This window comes from Mustela erminea, chromosome 3, assembly GCF_009829155.1.
Source record: "Mustela erminea isolate mMusErm1 chromosome 3, mMusErm1.Pri, whole genome shotgun sequence".
Taxonomy (NCBI): domain Eukaryota; kingdom Metazoa; phylum Chordata; class Mammalia; order Carnivora; family Mustelidae; genus Mustela; species Mustela erminea.
The window spans coordinates 87,732,977-87,749,561 of record NC_045616.1 but is presented as its reverse complement, the minus strand read 5'-3'; the positions used below and the strand labels follow the sequence as shown (position 1 = coordinate 87,749,561).

The 16,585-nt window shown below is 55.8% G+C and overlaps 3 protein-coding genes across 4 annotated transcripts; all 3 read right to left on the bottom strand.

The window, feature by feature from the left end:
* Positions 1 to 2,058: 2,058 nt before the first annotated feature.
* On the bottom strand, positions 2,059 to 4,201 carry MZB1 (marginal zone B and B1 cell specific protein). 2 transcript variants are annotated; one of them, XM_032336548.1, is made up of 4 exons: positions 3,950 to 4,201; positions 3,021 to 3,164; positions 2,544 to 2,654; positions 2,059 to 2,445 (listed from the first exon to the last, which is right to left on the bottom strand). In XM_032336548.1, the coding sequence occupies exons 1-4, from the start codon at positions 4,121 to 4,123 to the stop codon at positions 2,389 to 2,391; spliced, it is 486 nt and encodes a 161-aa protein (XP_032192439.1). In that variant the 5' UTR covers positions 4,124 to 4,201; the 3' UTR covers positions 2,059 to 2,388. The 2 variants fall into 2 exon arrangements, with proteins under 2 accessions (XP_032192439.1, XP_032192438.1); XM_032336547.1 differs by having other exon boundaries at positions 3,021 to 3,148; positions 3,950 to 4,199.
* A 579-nt stretch (positions 4,202 to 4,780) lies between these two features.
* Positions 4,781 to 10,595, bottom strand: PROB1 (proline rich basic protein 1). The gene has a single exon (XM_032336524.1). It carries the CDS (start codon positions 9,363 to 9,365, stop codon positions 6,306 to 6,308), a length of 3,060 nt encoding a protein of 1,019 aa, XP_032192415.1. The 5' UTR covers positions 9,366 to 10,595; the 3' UTR covers positions 4,781 to 6,305.
* Positions 10,596 to 11,375: 780 nt separating this feature from the next.
* On the bottom strand, positions 11,376 to 16,585 carry SPATA24 (spermatogenesis associated 24). The gene is made up of 6 exons (XM_032336545.1): positions 16,404 to 16,585; positions 15,132 to 15,197; positions 14,776 to 14,906; positions 14,620 to 14,690; positions 11,633 to 11,735; positions 11,376 to 11,526 (listed from the first exon to the last, which is right to left on the bottom strand). The coding sequence occupies exons 1-6, from the start codon at positions 16,518 to 16,520 to the stop codon at positions 11,397 to 11,399; spliced, it is 618 nt and encodes a 205-aa protein (XP_032192436.1). The 5' UTR covers positions 16,521 to 16,585; the 3' UTR covers positions 11,376 to 11,396.

The window sequence follows — 16,585 nt, the reverse complement described above, 5'->3', positions numbered from 1 at the left end:
TGCTCCTTAGCATTTCCTCTCCACCTCTCTCCACCCCAGTACTCCCCAGGGGGCTGTGGAGGCAGAGCCCCACCCCTTACACTTAAGAGCACAGTCCCATGGATATTCAATTCAACCGAAGCCCCATGCCATCCACATAGAGATGAGGCAGCTACACTGCACATGGTTTCAGAGACACAAACAAATGGACCACAGCACCCAGACTGACTGACAGAGTGTGTCTAAATCCCTCCATATAACACAGAGTCACACAGGTCCGTGTCACAGGCTCCCATCTCCACACCGGATACTACTGACAGCTCAGGGGGCTCCTTGGGCCCTGGCTCTCTTCCTGATGACAAGAGGTTCTCTCCTGGGGTGAAGGTCCGGCAGAGAGGGAGCAGGTAATGGAATGAAGGAGGCCAGGCTGCCGTACAGCTCACAGACATTGGAGGGGTTAGGGCCTGCCTGGAGCACCCCTATTTCTCTAGCAATGATCTGCCTCTACCCCAGAATCTGAATCCCCTCTTAGCCTTGCCACTACTCAGGCTAGGACTTGGCCCGTGTGCCTCTTTTCTTTTTCCTTTGAGAGAGAGAGAGCGCTCACACATTCGCAAGTTTTGGGGGAGGCAGAGGGAGAGGGAGGGGGAGAGAACCTTTTTTTTTTTTTTAAAGATTTTATTTATTTATTTGACAGGCAGAGATCACAAGTACGTGGAGAGGCAGGCAGAGAGAGAGGAGGAAGCAGGCTCTCTGCTGAGCAGAGAGCCTGATGCGGGGCTCGATCCCAGGACCCCGGGATCATGACCTGAGCCGAAGGCAGAGGCTTTAACCCACTGAGCCACCCAGGTGCCCCAGGGGGAGAGAATCTTAAGCAGACTCCAACCTCAGCACCGAGTCTGTCTTGGGGCTCAATCTCACAACCCCGAGATCATGACCTGAGCCTAGATCAAGAGTTGGGTGCTTAACTGACGGAGCCACCCAGGCGCCCCCGCTTTCATTTTCTAAGCCTCAGTTTCAGTGTCTGTCAGCTGAGGATTAGAGTGTCTGCTCTGTCCACCTGCCAGGGCTTCAGCAGATCAGGGAGATAATAAGGAAGCGACAAGTTACAGCGTGGCCTGCCCACAGCTTCCCATTCTCGGGCAGGGCCCAGGTGGGGCGCTTTCCTCCATTGCTAAGGAAAGTCCCAGGTCAAAAGAATTTCTGGGGAGAGCAGGACTGAGAGCCAAGATACTGAATCTAGCTCCCTTCAGGAAACCTGCCATGCCCAGTCCCAGGCAGACACCTAGGGCCTAACCCTGCCAGCTGGGGTCAGAGGTAGAATCCAGGAATTGAGTGGCTGCTGGGAATAGACCCAGTTAGACTAGTGTTCAGGGAGGGGCCCAGAGAGCATGTAGTGGCTGAGTAGGCATGTCTACAAGGTAGCCTTGGTTTTTCTTTTCATTCTTTTTTTTTTTTTTTTTAAAGATTTTATTTATTTATTTGACAGAGAGAGATCACAAGCAGGCAGAGAGGCAGGCAGAGAGAGAGGAGGAAGCAGGCTCCCTGCTGAGCAGAGAGCCCGATGCGGGCCTCGATCCCAGGACCCTGAGATGATGACCTGAGCCGGAGGCAGCGGCTTAACCCACTGAGCCACCCAGGCGCCCTTTCTTTTCATTCTTGATGGATTTGGGATTTCACCATTTATGTAATTAGTCCCATATGCCTTTGACAGCTCACTCCCATTTCCAGCCATGACACATCTCACCTACCTCTGGGAGATTGTGGGGAAGTATATTTGACCCTCTCTAGGTACAACATCAGCAGAAAAGCCAATGTCTGTCTTCCTAGCTCCACAAGCACCTTTTTTTTTTTCTTTTAGGATTTTGTTTATTTATTCAACAGAGATCACAAGTAGGCAGAGAGGCAGGCAGAGAGAGAGGGGGAAGCAGGCTCCCTGCTGAGCAGAGAGCCCGACGCAGGACTCGATCTCAGGACCCTGGGATGATGACCTGAGCTGAAGGTAGAGGCTTCAACCTGCTGAGCCACCCAGGCACCACCCCCAACAAGCATCTGTTGCAGAGAGAAGAAATCAAGACATCAAGGTCACTGGGTTTTATTCGAGTCCAGAGGGGAAGGCCTTCCCCCACCCCATCCCTGACACACACACATGGCCCCCGTGTCCTGAAGCTGGAGGAGGGAGGGGCCATGGCAGCACAGAAAAGCATGGCCTTCCTGCCCTCCAAGGCAGCCTGCTGAAAAGAGTGGGGCAGTTCTAGAGGATGCCCCAGCTGTCTTCAGAGGCTGACCAGGAAGGGGAAGGAGTCAGACTAGAGCTCTGTCCTTGTGACAGTCGCCTCTTCTGAGCAGGCTCCTCCGGGTCCTCCACACAGCAATGTCTCCAGAGCCCCTCCGCCTTGTTGGTAGGCTTCATAGATCTGGTCTTCTCCAAACTCCCCCAGGTAGTGCAAACATGTCGTGGAGAGCCTAGGGAAGCCCGACAGGAGCCTCAGACCCTGCCTGCCCCTCAGGGGGATGATCAAGGCTCCAAGGTCTCCATCCCACCCCCACACTCCTATCATTACCTGGTGGGCCAGGGGCCCCCTGTGATCATCACACTGATGGTTGGCTCTGGGCCCTTGCTGAGTCCTGGGCCTGTGAGACGTTTCACCTGGTTCACTTCTCGGATCCCATAGCTGGAAGCAGCAGGAAGGAGAGGGATACAGTATTAGTGGAGCCCTGCCAGCAAGGGATACAACTCCACATGAAGCTGGGCACACGGGGTATTTGCTGAATTCAGAGTCCAGATTCTGATCCTCCCTGAGGGAAAACAGAACCAGAGAGAGTCGCCGGCACAAGGTCCCACAGCAACATTGTCCCCTGGCCACGTAGCATTCTATTTGCCCTCAGCTCCAGACCTCAGACTTCATCCCAACCAACCCCCTACCCTGGACTTTATAGTCTTAGTGGAGTGTGTGTCTGGTGTGAGTGGGAGAGTGGGAACCTCTACCCATCGGCTCTACCCCTAGAGGAGGATGGTAGGGGCCAGATTCTTGACTCACCCCTGCCAGGTCTGGGTGCAGCTCTGGTCCAGGACGTCTGTGTATACAGACTCGCTCAGCTCCTGCCGCTGCCCCCCTGAGTCTGGGGTGTGAAGCTTGGCCTCTGCCTTTGCCAAATAATGCCACATCTAGAACAAGGAGGGGCTGAGAGCCAAGGCTCCAGGACTGCTCAATGGCGGGGGAGGGTCAGACAGGAGCCTGTGTCTTCAGGAGAGAGTGAGGTGGCAAGGGAGAGTTTTGGCTCCTCCCCTAGGTTCTGAAAGTTGGGACTGGGTCTGCTAAAGTAGGATCCACTTCCCTGAGATGGGGTGGGTGGGTAGGAAACGCTGCGGTGGGAAGTTAGGCCTAAGCGCTGGGGCTCCTTCCAGGGCACAACTGCCCATCCGTCATGTTATTTTAAACCGTAAGAACAAGGAAAGGAGAAAAAAAAAAACAACAGAAAACCAGAGACCAGTCTTCAATGTCACGTGTACTCATAGGCTTCCCTCCCCCAACAGAGGTACTCAAGCATGCTTGATGGGTTTCTTTCTGAACTCAAGACATACTCATGCATGTATTCATGCACTCAAACCATGTGCACACGTGTACATGCACACCCATGCTCTCCAGTCAGGGAAGGGGTCTAGACCCAAGGATAAGCCCGGAAAGGGAGGAGTCAGAGAGGACAAGCAAGTGACTCCTGGGGTCTCAAGATACTGGGGGATGTCCCAGATTATTTGCTCTCTGTTGGGCTGAGAGATAGGTAAACTGAGGCATGGAGGTTTGGGTGACGTGCAGTTGGCAATGTCATGGAAAGCTGAGCCAACTCAGGGCTCAGGGTAGGGGTTTGGAAATCAAAGGCCAGTGGTAGGATCAGAGGTAGATGGAAGGGCCTGGCTTCAGGAGGGACCTGGACAGGGGCCAGGGAACTGCAGGGGGTAGGTACTCACCTGGTAGACCACTGCCCTGCAGGCATCACAGCGCAGGTGAGCAGGCATGTGAGCTGAGTACTTCTCTTCATCGTCTAGCTGTGGGGCCGTGGCTGTGAATGGGGCCCTGTCCCCAAAGCCACCTGGGATGGCCCAGGCTCCCAGCAGAAGTAACAGCGGCAGAGACAGCGTCATGGTCAGCGGAGCTGGCTCAGTGAGCCTGGGCTGCGGTTGGGGCGCAGGTGTGTGTGTGCCTGTGTGCAGTGGGGACCACCCCGGAAAGCCTAACCCAGACCAATGAGGAACCAACACCTCACCCTTCCCACCTCTTCCTTCCCCCAGGGTCCTAGAGATGCCACGTGTACATCTCTACTGGGATCCCCGCTGCCACCAACTCAGCTCCACTTTCCGGTGACATAAGGAGGGCAGCTGGGCCTGGGCCAGGACGCATGGGGGGTGACCCCTCCCATGTCCTGGGATCTGGCCACTCGGTGGGCGCTGTACTGAGTACCGAGGTGAGAGGTGGTGTGTTAGTGTCAATTTTATGAGCACATGGAGGCTGAGAGAGAAGTGATGAATCCAAGACCATACAGCTTAGAAGGGCCATACTGAAGTTAGAACCTAAGCCTGACTGACCCCAAAGCCCACAGGCGTGGCTGCCAGCCTAGGTCTCTCTCCTGGGAGGCAAGTTTGCAGACACGAGGATAACATGATGCAAGAAAGACATACAGGGCCCCTTTCCTGGGCCCTAGGGCCCCCTCCACCCAGGCCATACCCAGGCATGGAAGAGCATCACAGGGGGTGTCGGAGGTCGCAGCAGGAAGTCAGAAATCAGACAACTTACACCAGCTGTTCCAAGGATCATGGCTCATTGGGTCAGTGATTTATTGCACACAGGATGAGGGGAGGGGAGCAGGAGGGACCCCGGGCCCTCCGTGCCATCAGAACCAACATCTCTGGCCATGAGAAGTTGTTCAGGTTTATTCTGATTCACAGCTCTCCCAGTCAGCTTCCAGCCCCACGCAGGGAGGCGGAACTTCCTGGGACCAAGACCGCCCAGAGGCCTAGAACTTAGGTAAGGCATCAATCTCCATCCCTAACAACTGCTTCTAATGAGAACTGTTCTTCCCCAAACTCATCACATCACATATCAGTTCAACAAGGCCCCACCACTTCAAGCTTAGAATTACACACAGACCCCCCCACCCCACCCGCAGAGCACCCCCTACCCCATGCATCTCTCTCAGCACTCCTCAGAGGCTCCAGCAATCTCAATGCAATTAGAACATAGGCTCTGGGTTCTGTTCCTTCCTTGCTGTGACTAGCCTCCCAAGCCAGGCCTTCCCTGGGCACAGTTGCTACATCTGTTACCAAGGGAGTAGAACCAGCTGAGGGCTCCAAGTCTCTCTGCCCTGCTCCCTACCCCCATGGCATCCTTTCTGTTGCCTTAGCCCTAACCCACCCTCCACTACACCCAGAGGGGTCGAGAGGCTTAACCATCCTTCCTGCTTGTAAGTCCTTCCTGATGATTCACTTCATCTGTCCCCCACCCTGGGTGGGAATGGCTTAAGCCTCCACTCTTGGCCCCAGGATGTGCCTGCTCAGCTCTGAGGGCTTAGAGAGGCCAAGTCAGATGCTGAGGTTGAGGGGAGGATTAGAAGTGGGGCTCCCAGCTGGAGACTACCACTGCCTCCCCACTCAAGCCCCGTCCCCAGGCTGACCCTCTATAGCTCCTTCCATATGACATTCCTGCTCCATCTCCACTTGACGTCCCTGAAGCTCCCTTTCTCAGATCCAGCCTGGCCTGGTGGCTGTACTGGCCACTTTCCCACACAGCCTCCCAGGCCAAGGCTCAGAGCCTCTTCCAAACAATAACAGAGTTGCTAGTCACAGTCCTCCCTTCATCCCACCAGCACTCACTAGCCTGTTCCTCCTCAGCTGGGTCCACCTTCAGGGAGGGACAGACAGATCACCACCTCCGTGAGCAGCCCCATCCTCTGCTGAGCCTCTTTCTTGTTGCCCTCAGTGAACTCCCAACACGCCCTCAAGTCAGCTCCTAGGAACAACTCCTAAGACGCCTCACTTTCACACACACACACACACACACACACACACACACACACCACACTCTGGGAATGCCTGGGAAAAGAGGATACAGTTTTGTTGGAGGAGGAAGTAGGCAACCACTTTCTGAGTCCCAGCTCCATCAGTCCCAAAGTCTGATACATTCTCTGAAGGTAACTTCCAGTGTGAAGATGGGCCGGGAAGGGTAAAAGAGAGGGAGGTGATAGAAGGAACGGTGGGTAGGAGACTGGATGCTGGAACTTCCAAGGCCATCAAACAGGCCCCAACACCATGGGGATCGGGCCCTGGGGCTTCACACGGGGAACAAGGATCCCTTGCCGGGTTCGGCTGAACCTGAACTGTTGGGCGGAGCACAGAGTAGCAGAGGAGGTGCAGGGCTGGGGGTTCCACTCACGGGCAGGTAGTACATCCCATCCAGGGGCCCCGCCTCGGAAATCCAGGGTACTTGGGGGCCGCTGAAGGCCGGTGGGCCAGGGGAAGGCGGGACTGAGAGTCCCGAGAGAGGCCCATAGGCAGGCGGGTAGAGGCCAGAACCCAGGGCCAGCGGGGTGTAGACGCGGCGGGGTGGTCCCGGGGGCGACGGTGGCACCAGCACCTCTACATATTGCCCGCTTTCGGGGTCGAAGAGCAGCCGCAGCCGAGGCTGCCGCGGCGCCTCCAAAAAGTAGTAGCGGCCGCTCTCGGGGTCCACCAGGACCTTCCCCGCGTACGCGGTCCCCGGTGGCCTGCGGGCCCCCTGCAAGGGGCCCTCCGGGGACCGGTCCATTGGAGGCGCCGAGGCAGCACGGGGCTGGGGCGGGGCTGTCCTGCCAGCCGACACCTGGGGTTCCCGCGGGAGAGCCGACTGGACGGCAGTCGCTGGCTCGGGGGCTCCAGGGCGCACCTCCAGTTTGGGTGCGATCCCAGGGCTCGAGCTAGGGTGCGCCTGCGGGGAGTCGGGGCAGGGTGGTCGGGGTGGTTGGGGCCCGGCTGCCCCTAAGGGCGACTGCTGGGGTGAGGCGCGAGCGCCGCCTAGAGGGCTGGTCCGCCCCTCGCCGTCGGGGACCAGGCGCTGGGCTTCAGCATCGCGGTTCTCTTTGCCAGCACCGCGCACCAGAACTCCCCCGGTTCCCTCCGGCCGGAGGCCCAAAACCAGTGCACCGGGCAGGCGGATCTCAGTGCGCGCGAAGGGTTTTGCTGTGCTGTTCTCTGCTCTCCGCCTCAGGACCCCGTTGGGCTGCGAAGCGTCCCGGGGTACTGTGTCAGTAGGCGGCTCTGGGGGCTCGTAGGGGTGCGTCACGACCGGAAGAAAGTCCTTGAGATACACAGAAGTGTAGTGAGCTGGGCCTGGGGACCCCAGCGCCTGGAACTCCTGTGTCTTGGATGCGCCGCCCTCCTCCCCGCGGGGTTCCGTAGGAGGCGCAGGCAGCCCCAAAGCCGGGGTTCCGGCGGGGAAGCTGGGTGCGTACGTGGTCTTCACCATCTTGCGCACGTCTCGGGGCCGTGGGATGGCCACGCGCGGCCGACCCGAGGCGGCTTCTCCAGGGCCCACGGCTTCCTGGCGCACATCGGCCTCCAGGGTGCCCACCGGGCGACTGAGGGGCAGCTCAGGTGCAGCCGCTTCTGGCGACTGCTGACTGCCTTGGAAGGCAGGATCCCGCATCTCCCGCGTGGAAGGACTTAGCGCCTTCGTGAGCTCGGGAGTCCCGGGTGCGGATGGCCTAGGCAGCTCCAGCTCCTCCTGTCCTACTCCGTTCAGAGCTTCCGACGTAGATACCATCGATGAGCCCTGCAGTGTGCGATCCCACGTCTCTTGGGGAGCTGGATTCCACGTTCCATTAATACGATCTGGAGCCTTCCATGAGGACAAGGCCGGCGGGGACGGGTTTCTACAGCCCTCTGCCGTATAACTAATTGTCGGTTCCGGAACCTCCGATAGGGAAGCTTTGGGGGATGGGCTTCTTGTCCTGGCAACACCGTGATTCCACTGGGAAAGGGTAGGTGGGGAAGGGCTTCTGCTGACCGTTTCCTCGACAGCGGGATCCTGATTTCCCCATGCAGAGGATGCCTCAGGGAACGACGGGCTACTTACCCTCCAAAGAGCCCGATTCCATGGGAGCAGATTCTGGGGAGACGGGCAGAGTGGGCCCCGTAAGGTTCCATTTGGAGCCTGCCACAGCGGGGACGAGCTCCTTGGCCTGCCAGCCTTACTGGGAACTTCCTGGGGGGCTGTAGACTCGAAAGGTGGACTCTGTGCTCTCAGGACGGTTCGATCCGGAGACTCTCGAGGCAACCGAGTCTTGAGTTCCTGACTGTGCGCCTCTTCAGTCTTCTCCCCTGACTGCAGGAAGATGCTGGAACTAACCGGACCCAGCGGCTCGGTCCCCGGCGCGGGTTTGTCGCGCCGAATCGCGCGCTCTCGGAGGCTGGGCCACGGCCGTGGTGCCCTAGTGGGGGCTGAACTATAGTGCACGCGGGGTGGCCGAGACCTGGCCTCCTCCAGGACTCTTCGGGCAATGCGGTCCGTTTCCCGGGTCGCACACTCTGGCCGCCCCGTGGGCCCGAAGGTGGCGCTGCTCGGGACAGGGGCCGCAGGGCTCAGTTTTCTGGCCAGTGCTGTCTGCACTAGGCCGGCGGCTGCCTGCAGGCGACCCAGCGACTCGTCTAGCGAGCCAGTGCGCAGAAGCAGTCGGGGGCGCGGCGCTCCCGCCTCCCGCGGGGGACTCCGGGGCCGGGGGCGCAGCTCGATCTGACGCTTGGGCACTGTCCGGGTCCTGGCGGGCGCGTCGCGCTCCTCCAGCGCCACCTCCACACACTCGAACTGCGCTGGGGTCCCGGGACTCGGCCCGCGGGGCCTCAGCTCCAGGTAAGTGGCCCAGCGGGAGCCGCCGTCGGGGGCCTGAGGCGTCGGTGCGGCGGGAGCCGGAGTCGCAGGCCCGGGCGGAGAGAGGCTGCGGAAAGCCCGCGCGGTGAGTTCTTGCACCTCGCTATCCGCCGCGTCAGAGCGGCCGAACAATGCCCCGGCGCCGAAGATGACTTCCATCTCCCCCGACGGCAGCATGCGCAGCTGGGGCTGGGGTGGCGGCGGGCCGGAGCCCGGACCTCGCGGGAAACCCGAGCCGGGCCCGAGCTGCTGGCGGCTATTCTGGGCGCTGACGGACAGGCGAGGCTGTGCGCCCGCCCCCAGCGCAGGGGCCCCCCCGGGCCACTTCGCCCGGCACCCTGCGTCCGGCCCAGCGTCCGGGGGCTCTGGAGAACCCGGAGCCGTGTGGTAGGAGCCTGACGAGCCGGAGGAATCCTGACGCCGCGCGGGGGCCGCGGGCATCTGCCCTGGGAGCCCAGGCAGGGCTGGCCGGTTGAGCGCGGTCAGCATGGTGGGGCTGGACGCCGCGCACTACCTCCCTCACGTTCTCCTCCGCTGGTGCCACGGACGCCCGCACTGTCCCCGCCCCGCCCGCAGATGTCGTGGGGTCACCGCGCCTTAAAGCGGCCGCGTCCCCTCTCGAATCAGTGGCGTCGCCAACGGAACAGCCTTGGCCCCTGGGCTTCACTTTTCTAACATTCTCCTCTGGTGCGGGCCAGAGGCCTACGATGCCTATCCAGCCTCGGGCTGACAGGACGGTGAGGGACCAGTGGGTGCCCGGTTGGAAGCCAGGAGCTAGGCCTGACTGCTCCTCACCGGCTCAGAGAGAGGCTGAGCGGGGACCTGCCTGAGGTCAAGCGCGTGGACCAGGGCTGTGGATCAGAATGTGAGCCAGGGGACTGGGACCAGACTTTTTTGTCAGGCGACTCAGGTCTTCTGAGCAATTTCATCTTCCTCTTAGCCCCAGGTTTCCTATCACTCCCGTGCTCCTCTTCTCCTTGGCCCTCTCATCAGTTGTCCCAGTTAGAGTTCATAGGGTGCACTCACCACTTTCCTTGACCCATCACCCCACAATCTTTGATGGAGGAGCAATGCTTGGAGGGCTCCCCTAAATCCAAAAGTTGTGCTATTGCCTCTGGATGGTGTAGTCCCTGACTGGACCCATTGCCTTTAGTGGGAACATACTGAAGGGGCTAGAGTGGATAGCTCTAGCTTTCACAGATGGCCGTGGCACCAAGAACAAGGGCTAGATGCTGATGTGGAGTCTCTTAGGAATCTTTGGGGGTAGCTGTGGGCCCCTATGTAAAGCCCCTCTGAGGCAGAAAGAGCTCTATGGTCCCCTAGGCACTTGCAAGGCCCTCACTCCAGCCCCCACCACCTAAGGACCCACCCTGGGGACAGGAACTGGTGGGGAAGCAGCTACCACCTGTCACTGTCCTGTGATAATGACAATGGGCATCATTTGCCTTGAAACTTCTGGCTTCAGTGGTGCTATGATTCAGGCCCTAGCTGGCCTCAGAGCAAAAGCACCAGCACCTCCCCCTCTCCTATGCACTCACCCTCACACTGACCCAGGTTCGGCTAGACTTGATAAATCTGACCCAGCAACCCAGTGGGTCCCCGGCCTGGATGTCACCCTGCTCACCTAGCCATCAATGATGCCTTTTGACAGGATCAATGCTGCCCCTCTTCTAGCCTGCATATGCAACTTTAGCAAGTCATAGCCCCTTCAAAGACTGTTTCCACATCTTAAAAATAGACATAGCATTGTCCTTTTCCCTTCCTTCCCCTTGTTTAGAGTTGAGCCTCAGTTTGGGGGAAGTGTAAGAGGGTACAAGTATGATTCACAGGTGTAACAGTCTTGTTATATGATGGAAATGGATTTCCCAAATTCATTGTGGTCCTGGAACCCACTGTCTTAGATGACTCTGGTCAGGGCTTCTCTCTTTCTCTCTGTCTCTGTCATACACACACACACAGACACACACACAGCCCTTCCTGCTCTATAGCCAAGTTGGGAGAGTTAAATATACCAGGGCGCTGGGAGTGGGGTGGGGTGTTTACAGGTAACCAGGGGTAACCAGAGCTGTTTACATAGGGAGGGATTAAGTACCAAGAGTAGGAAGGACAGTGCCTATTAGACAACAAAGTAGTCCTCCCCTAGACTACAACCCCCCAATTTCCCCTCTCCCTACTACCTAAGAGAGGGAGGGAAGTGGCAGGGGCTGGAGACCTGGGCAGCATCCTTTTCTAAACTCAGGAGTGGCCTACAAGGCGGTGGTCCAAGCCCTGTCCCCCTCTAAGTCCCTGGTAACTTGATTTTCCCTTTGTCACAAAGGTCCTCCAGAAGGCAAGCAGGAAGGGAAAAAAAAGCACCTTCCGCTTCTTCCCGTTTCTTCCCTGGGAATCAGGCCCCTGGTGAGGCCGGTGGTGGCAAGGGCCAGGACCCACGGGGATAGGAAGGATAGGGATGGGGACCCCCACAGCAGAGAAGGCAGAGGTCGGGCATTACAGCCAAAGAACAGGAAGGCGACGACCATTTTATTTTTCCCTGGGGCGCTGGTGGCTCCGGGCCTGAAGCGTCCCTGAGGCTTTCTTATGCTTCTGGTCCAGTACTTGGGCCATGTAGTTCTCCTGCTGCTTCTGGATCCGGTAGTCAGACATGTGATTCCTGCAACGGAGCCGGCTGGGCATGGGCTGGGGGCAGTCTACGGTAGAGGCCAGAGACCTGGTTCCCCACTTCATCAACAACCCCCAGCCTGGCCCAGACCCCTCACCTGAAGATCTGTTTCTGCTGGCTGATAACTTGCTGCAACTCCTTAATCTCATTCTCTTTGCCATTAAGTATATCTTCTTGCTTTATAATGTGAGACTCAATCTCTGTGGGGGAGAGAGGCAGGGAGGAGGGGTGGTTCCCATCCCACGGGCTCCTTCCTGAGATAGGCATTCATTCCCTTACAGGTTTTTTAAGAACTTGAATCCCCCCACCCAGGGGTTCTCCACAAGTAGCTGCTAACACCTTAGTAAGAATGAGTTTATTAGGGAGTTTTGACAGGATGGTGGCTGAGGGGCACAATGTCTGATGAACGTGTCAGTGACTTCACAACTCTATTTCTGGACCAGGTGAGCCACATGAGGGCAGGTGGAGGCCCTTGCAGAGAGGTGGACAGCGCTGCCCATAGGCTTGAGGATGAATGGTTCCTTTCCTTAACTCCTGCCAATCTTTACAGATAGGACTTCCTTGGCAAAATCCTTCCCAGTCTAAAAGTACAACCCCTCTCAATAGTTCCTATCCCTTTTGCCTGCTTTCTTTTTCTTCTTAGCCCCCATAGCTAACATACCATATATTTTACTCACATGTTGTCTTCCCAACTGGGATTTCTATGCACAAAATCCACAAGGATAAATATTTTTTAAATTTACTGTTTTAACCCTAAGGTCTGAAAGAGTACCTGGCACAAAGAAGGTGCACAATAAATTTATTTGTGGAATGAATGAACAGGATATCCTCTGGGGGTTTAGGACTTAGAAATATTACTTAGTTCAGTCATCTCAATCCCAGCAGACCTGCTGAGGGCCAGCTGGATGCCTAGCCCTGTGCTAGGGCTCCAGAGGAGAAGATAGGGTCCCCACTCTCAAGGAGCAGCTCCTGAGAGTTAAGACTCAGGAACTGATGAGAGAACAGAACAAGGCAATGTTTCAACAGTGTTAATATTGATGAGACAGCATTACCACTTTGGGCAAGTTGCCTCCTTTTCTAGAGCCGTTTCCTCATCTGTAATGGGGACAGGGACAGCTCCTGTTCCACAAGGGCATGGGGAGCACCCAGGGAGAGAGTGGTGGCAAAGCTTACCCCCACATTAAGTGCTCATTAGATGCAAAGATGATTTTTGTGTCTTGCATCAAAATTGAAAGAGGCTGTAGGGATCTGGAGGGCGCTTCTTTTATATGAACTGTCCCTTGGGCAGCCTTGGAAAATTCTGATCCTCATAGGAAGAAAATCCCATTGCCTTTAAAGACTGGATCAACATTAACTAGAACACAAACTCTAAAAATGCAGAAATGCTAAAGCATTTAAGGTTTCAAAGAAAAGATTTGGTAAAAAGTTAAGGCACAGCATAGAAAAGAGGACACAGACAAAGACACAGGGGAAGGAAGAGAATGAAAATGAGCTCTGTGGGTCACAGAACCAGGACTGTTGACCCTTCTTCCCAAGGTCACCCAGACTGATTGATTGTGAAGATATTTTGGAAAAAGGCATCAGAAATTTATGTGAATCTTTTAAAATAAATGAGAGATGAATTTAAGATAAATAGCACCTAATGAGAAAATGGTTAGAAAATCCCTTTGAGAAAAATAAGAAACTATGTAAGTGTAAAAATCAAACTAAACCCACATAAAGGGAGGTTAGAGGGTAGGGAGGGCACAGGCCAGGGGAAGGCTTAGGTCATGAGATTTGCTCACTTGAGGGTTTGTGTCCCACTAAAGGGGTTTGGGACATTCTGGGGAGAGGCAGCCAGGTTCCATCCCCATCACATATACACACACACCTTGCATAAGCAGTCGGGAGCACTGTGGCCTAGACTGATCTCTAGGAAATGCCTTGGCACCACCAGGAAAGACCTCTAGGTTCCTTTTCGGGAGGTGGGGGGATAGGTAGAGAGGGAGGAAGAACTACGGTCCAGTGGCCTTGGGTATGGAGGCAGTGACTGCCTGTTGGGCCCCAGGGGGCCCCAGTGGGAGGCCTTGATCAAACAGCCATGAGGCCTATCAGCCCACCTAGCGAGACTGAGACATCAGCCTGCTGGCATCTTACCAGTGAGAGTACTCACCAAGGGGGAGTGAGGGCTGGATTGGTGGGTATGGGGTGCCCAAGACTCCAGGTGACAGCCCATCAGGAGGGACCCTGAATATCTTTTGGACTTGGGCTCTAGTCTCTGGCCTACTCAAAACTGCATATGGAATCCATATCTATTTCTTAATAGAAATGACTAGGTAAAGGGAATTTAGTGTTCTGGGAAACCAAAAAGGGGTTCCTGAGATCTAGGGACACTGGATGGCTAACAAAAAGTGCCCCCAAACTTAGCACCAGCTGAGCCAAGAAGTGATCACAGCCATCTGGCACAGAGCAGAGATGAAAATTAACGGCCTACAGACATATTTTACTTGGCCCATACAATAGTTTTAAAATTTTGAAATCAGTTGCCAACACTAAAAAGTCAGAAAGGTTTCCGTTAAAACCTGGCTTCCAGTTTCTTTTTTAAAGATCTGACAACACTGGGTCCCCATTCCCATGGCAGAGACATTAAGCCCTTGAGAAGTGGCATGGCTCTTCCCATCACCATGGTCCCCACTCCTCCCTGCTGGGTCCCCAACCCTGACACTAGGGATCAGCTCCCAAATGGGACTGAGCTTGCCCTGTTGTCCCTCTTGTAATAGTTATGAGTAAATTACGCTATTTCTAATACCCATCAAAAGTGGGAAAACAAAAGGTGGACTAAGAAGGTCGTATGTTTCAAGAAAAATGGGAGCGAGCCCGTTCTTTTATGGCCATGAAGAATATTGTACACCAACTGCTTCCCTCATTTCCGTGGCCTGCCTGGTCCCTGTAGGCCTTTGCGAAGGTGTGGCCCGCCTGGGCCTGCCTGTATCCTCAGCCGGGGGCAGAAGTTGGGGTGAAACCCTGCCCTGGACATGGGCACTGGGCTGTTAGGGAAGAACCCATGCATGTAAGCATGGGGGGGGGCACGGGCCTCCCGCCTACCATTGCACTTGGTGATGAGCTGGTCCTTCTTGCTGGATTCCTGCAGGGCTCTGCTCTTGACACTGGAGAGCCTGGGTGGAGAATAAAAGAAAGGGTGGGAAGGCTGACAGGCAGACTGGACCCCCAACCCTTCCCCTCCTACCAAGGTCCACTCACGCCTTTTCAAAAGCCAGCTTCTCTTGCTCCAGCTGTTTAGATAGCACCTCTACTTCCCCGAGGGCAAACTGCAACTTCTCCTCTTCCTTGGCCAGGAGGACCTTGGTCTTGGCGTGGGCAGCTTTTTCTTCCTGCAGGGGCAGCAGCAGTGACCTCATTACCCCCAAGCCACCTTGGTTTCCTAGATCCCCTTAACCAGCTCCCTTTCTCAGAGAGGCACATGGAAGCCAGGACCCAGGAAGATTCTGTCCTCACAGGTAGGGCTGGAGGCTCTCAGAGACTTCAATAACTGTGCCCATCCACAGGAATCCCAGGAAATGGGAAAAGATTAGGAGCCTGCAGAGGCCATTACTTACCACCAGCTTCTTCTCCACTGCCTGGAACTCTTCTTTACTGACAAAATTTTCATCCTGGAGAACCATCTGCAACAGAGCCTGGCTCAGGGAGGGCCTGGGGCTGGAGTGGGAGGAGCGCTCTCTAGGGATCAGGACCAAGGTCAGACAGTGGAATGATACCCAGGGCACCTAGCATGAGACTTGAGATCTGAGAAGGGAGAATGTGGTTCCATAAGATTCACAAAGGCTCAGCTCTAGGTCCTACCTACCCTTAAGGAGTAACCAGTTTGATATAGGAGACAACTTGCAGCCAGCACTTCTAAAACGGTATGGGAGTATGATGGAGAACCACAAAGGGCTGTGGTGCTCAGGGGAGGCCTCTGGCCTGGGGAAAGATCAGAATTCCTTCCAAAGAAAGATCATCAGACAGGGCATCTGACTACTAAACAGGGGCGGGCCAGAAGTGGTGGTGGAACAGAAAAGTGTTTCACATGGTGAGAACACACATGCAAATGCCAGCAGATGCCAGCTGTGAAGAAAAAGAGCTAGGTACCCTTAGGGAATTGTAGGTAATTCAGTGCCTAGAGCTGCACACAGTGAGAAATAGATGTTAAGAGTGAGAAATAGATGTTAAGTCAGTTTTGTTTCTGAGTTGGAGCTATCTCACGACCTTCTAATCAAAATAGAAAAAAGAGAGAGAGAGAAACCATGAACTCCCAACTGGCCAGGATTTTACCATGCCTGTCCAGGTAACCTGTGGCTCCAATGTTTTGCTCAGGAACGAGGGTTTGACTAGAAGGCAAAAGCAAAGGGGCATAAAGAGGTCGGAACCCCTTATGTTCACATGTGTAAGGGACAAACCAGTGCTTACTGCCCTCAGCATGGCGCTGCACTAGACACCGGGGAGGGGATGCCCACAAGAGAAAAGATTTTATAGCTTCAGTGCCTGCACCTGAGCGCCCTGGGAAGCCAATGAAGTACTCTCCAACTAGAAATGGGCAAAGTGAGGCTCGGTGAATAGACTGGGACATAACTACCCGGACTTATACAACCAAACAGGAAGTAGAAATTAACTTGACTTTGATTTAAATTCCATGGTAGACATTCGTGAAGACCTTGAATCATTTTGTCTCCACTCCTACTAGCTATAAGACATCTGGGCCCCGCCTCCCCCTGATGACGCCATTGGCAATGTGCTCTAAGCTCGCCACTGGCTTCGGAATAGGGTCTGGCCCCGCCCCCTCCATTTAGGTGTTCAGGTCGGCCTCTCCCCGAGGTTTTCTGGCTGCGTACCACGTTCCTCAGCTGATGGATCAGTTCCTCCTGAGATTCGATCACGTCCCGCAGTTGATCGAAGGCGAGACACACTGATCCAGAGCCCCCCTGCGACCACCCGAGGGGCGTCGCCATCTTTCGCCCACGCCAGCTCGTTGGAAATGGCTGTCTCTGGGCGCCTCACCCACCGTCGCCCACCA

What these genes read in the sequence shown, in the direction of transcription:
- MZB1 (XM_032336547.1), bottom strand. Translation starts at nt 4,123, where the DNA reads ATGACGCTGTCTCTGCCGCTGTTACTTCTGCTGGGAGCCTGGGCCATC. An exon ending in GCAGGGCAGTGGTCTACCAG is followed by an intron (nt 3,149 to 3,949) that starts GTGAGTACCTAC and finishes TCCTTGTTCTAG; the next exon opens with ATGTGGCATTATTTGGCAAA. An exon ending in TGCACCCAGACCTGGCAGGG is followed by an intron (nt 2,655 to 3,020) that starts GTGAGTCAAGAA and finishes TGCTGCTTCCAG; the next exon opens with CTATGGGATCCGAGAAGTGA.
- PROB1 (XM_032336524.1), bottom strand. Translation starts at nt 9,365, where the DNA reads ATGCTGACCGCGCTCAACCGGCCAGCCCTGCCTGGGCTCCCAGGGCAG.
- SPATA24 (XM_032336545.1), bottom strand. Translation starts at nt 16,520, where the DNA reads ATGGCGACGCCCCTCGGGTGGTCGCAGGGGGGCTCTGGATCAGTGTGT. An exon ending in AAGCTGGCTTTTGAAAAGGC is followed by an intron (nt 14,691 to 14,775) that starts GTGAGTGGACCT and finishes TTCTCCACCCAG; the next exon opens with GCTCTCCAGTGTCAAGAGCA. An exon ending in CAGCAGAAACAGATCTTCAG is followed by an intron (nt 11,527 to 11,632) that starts GTGAGGGGTCTG and finishes GCTCCGTTGCAG; the next exon opens with GAATCACATGTCTGACTACC.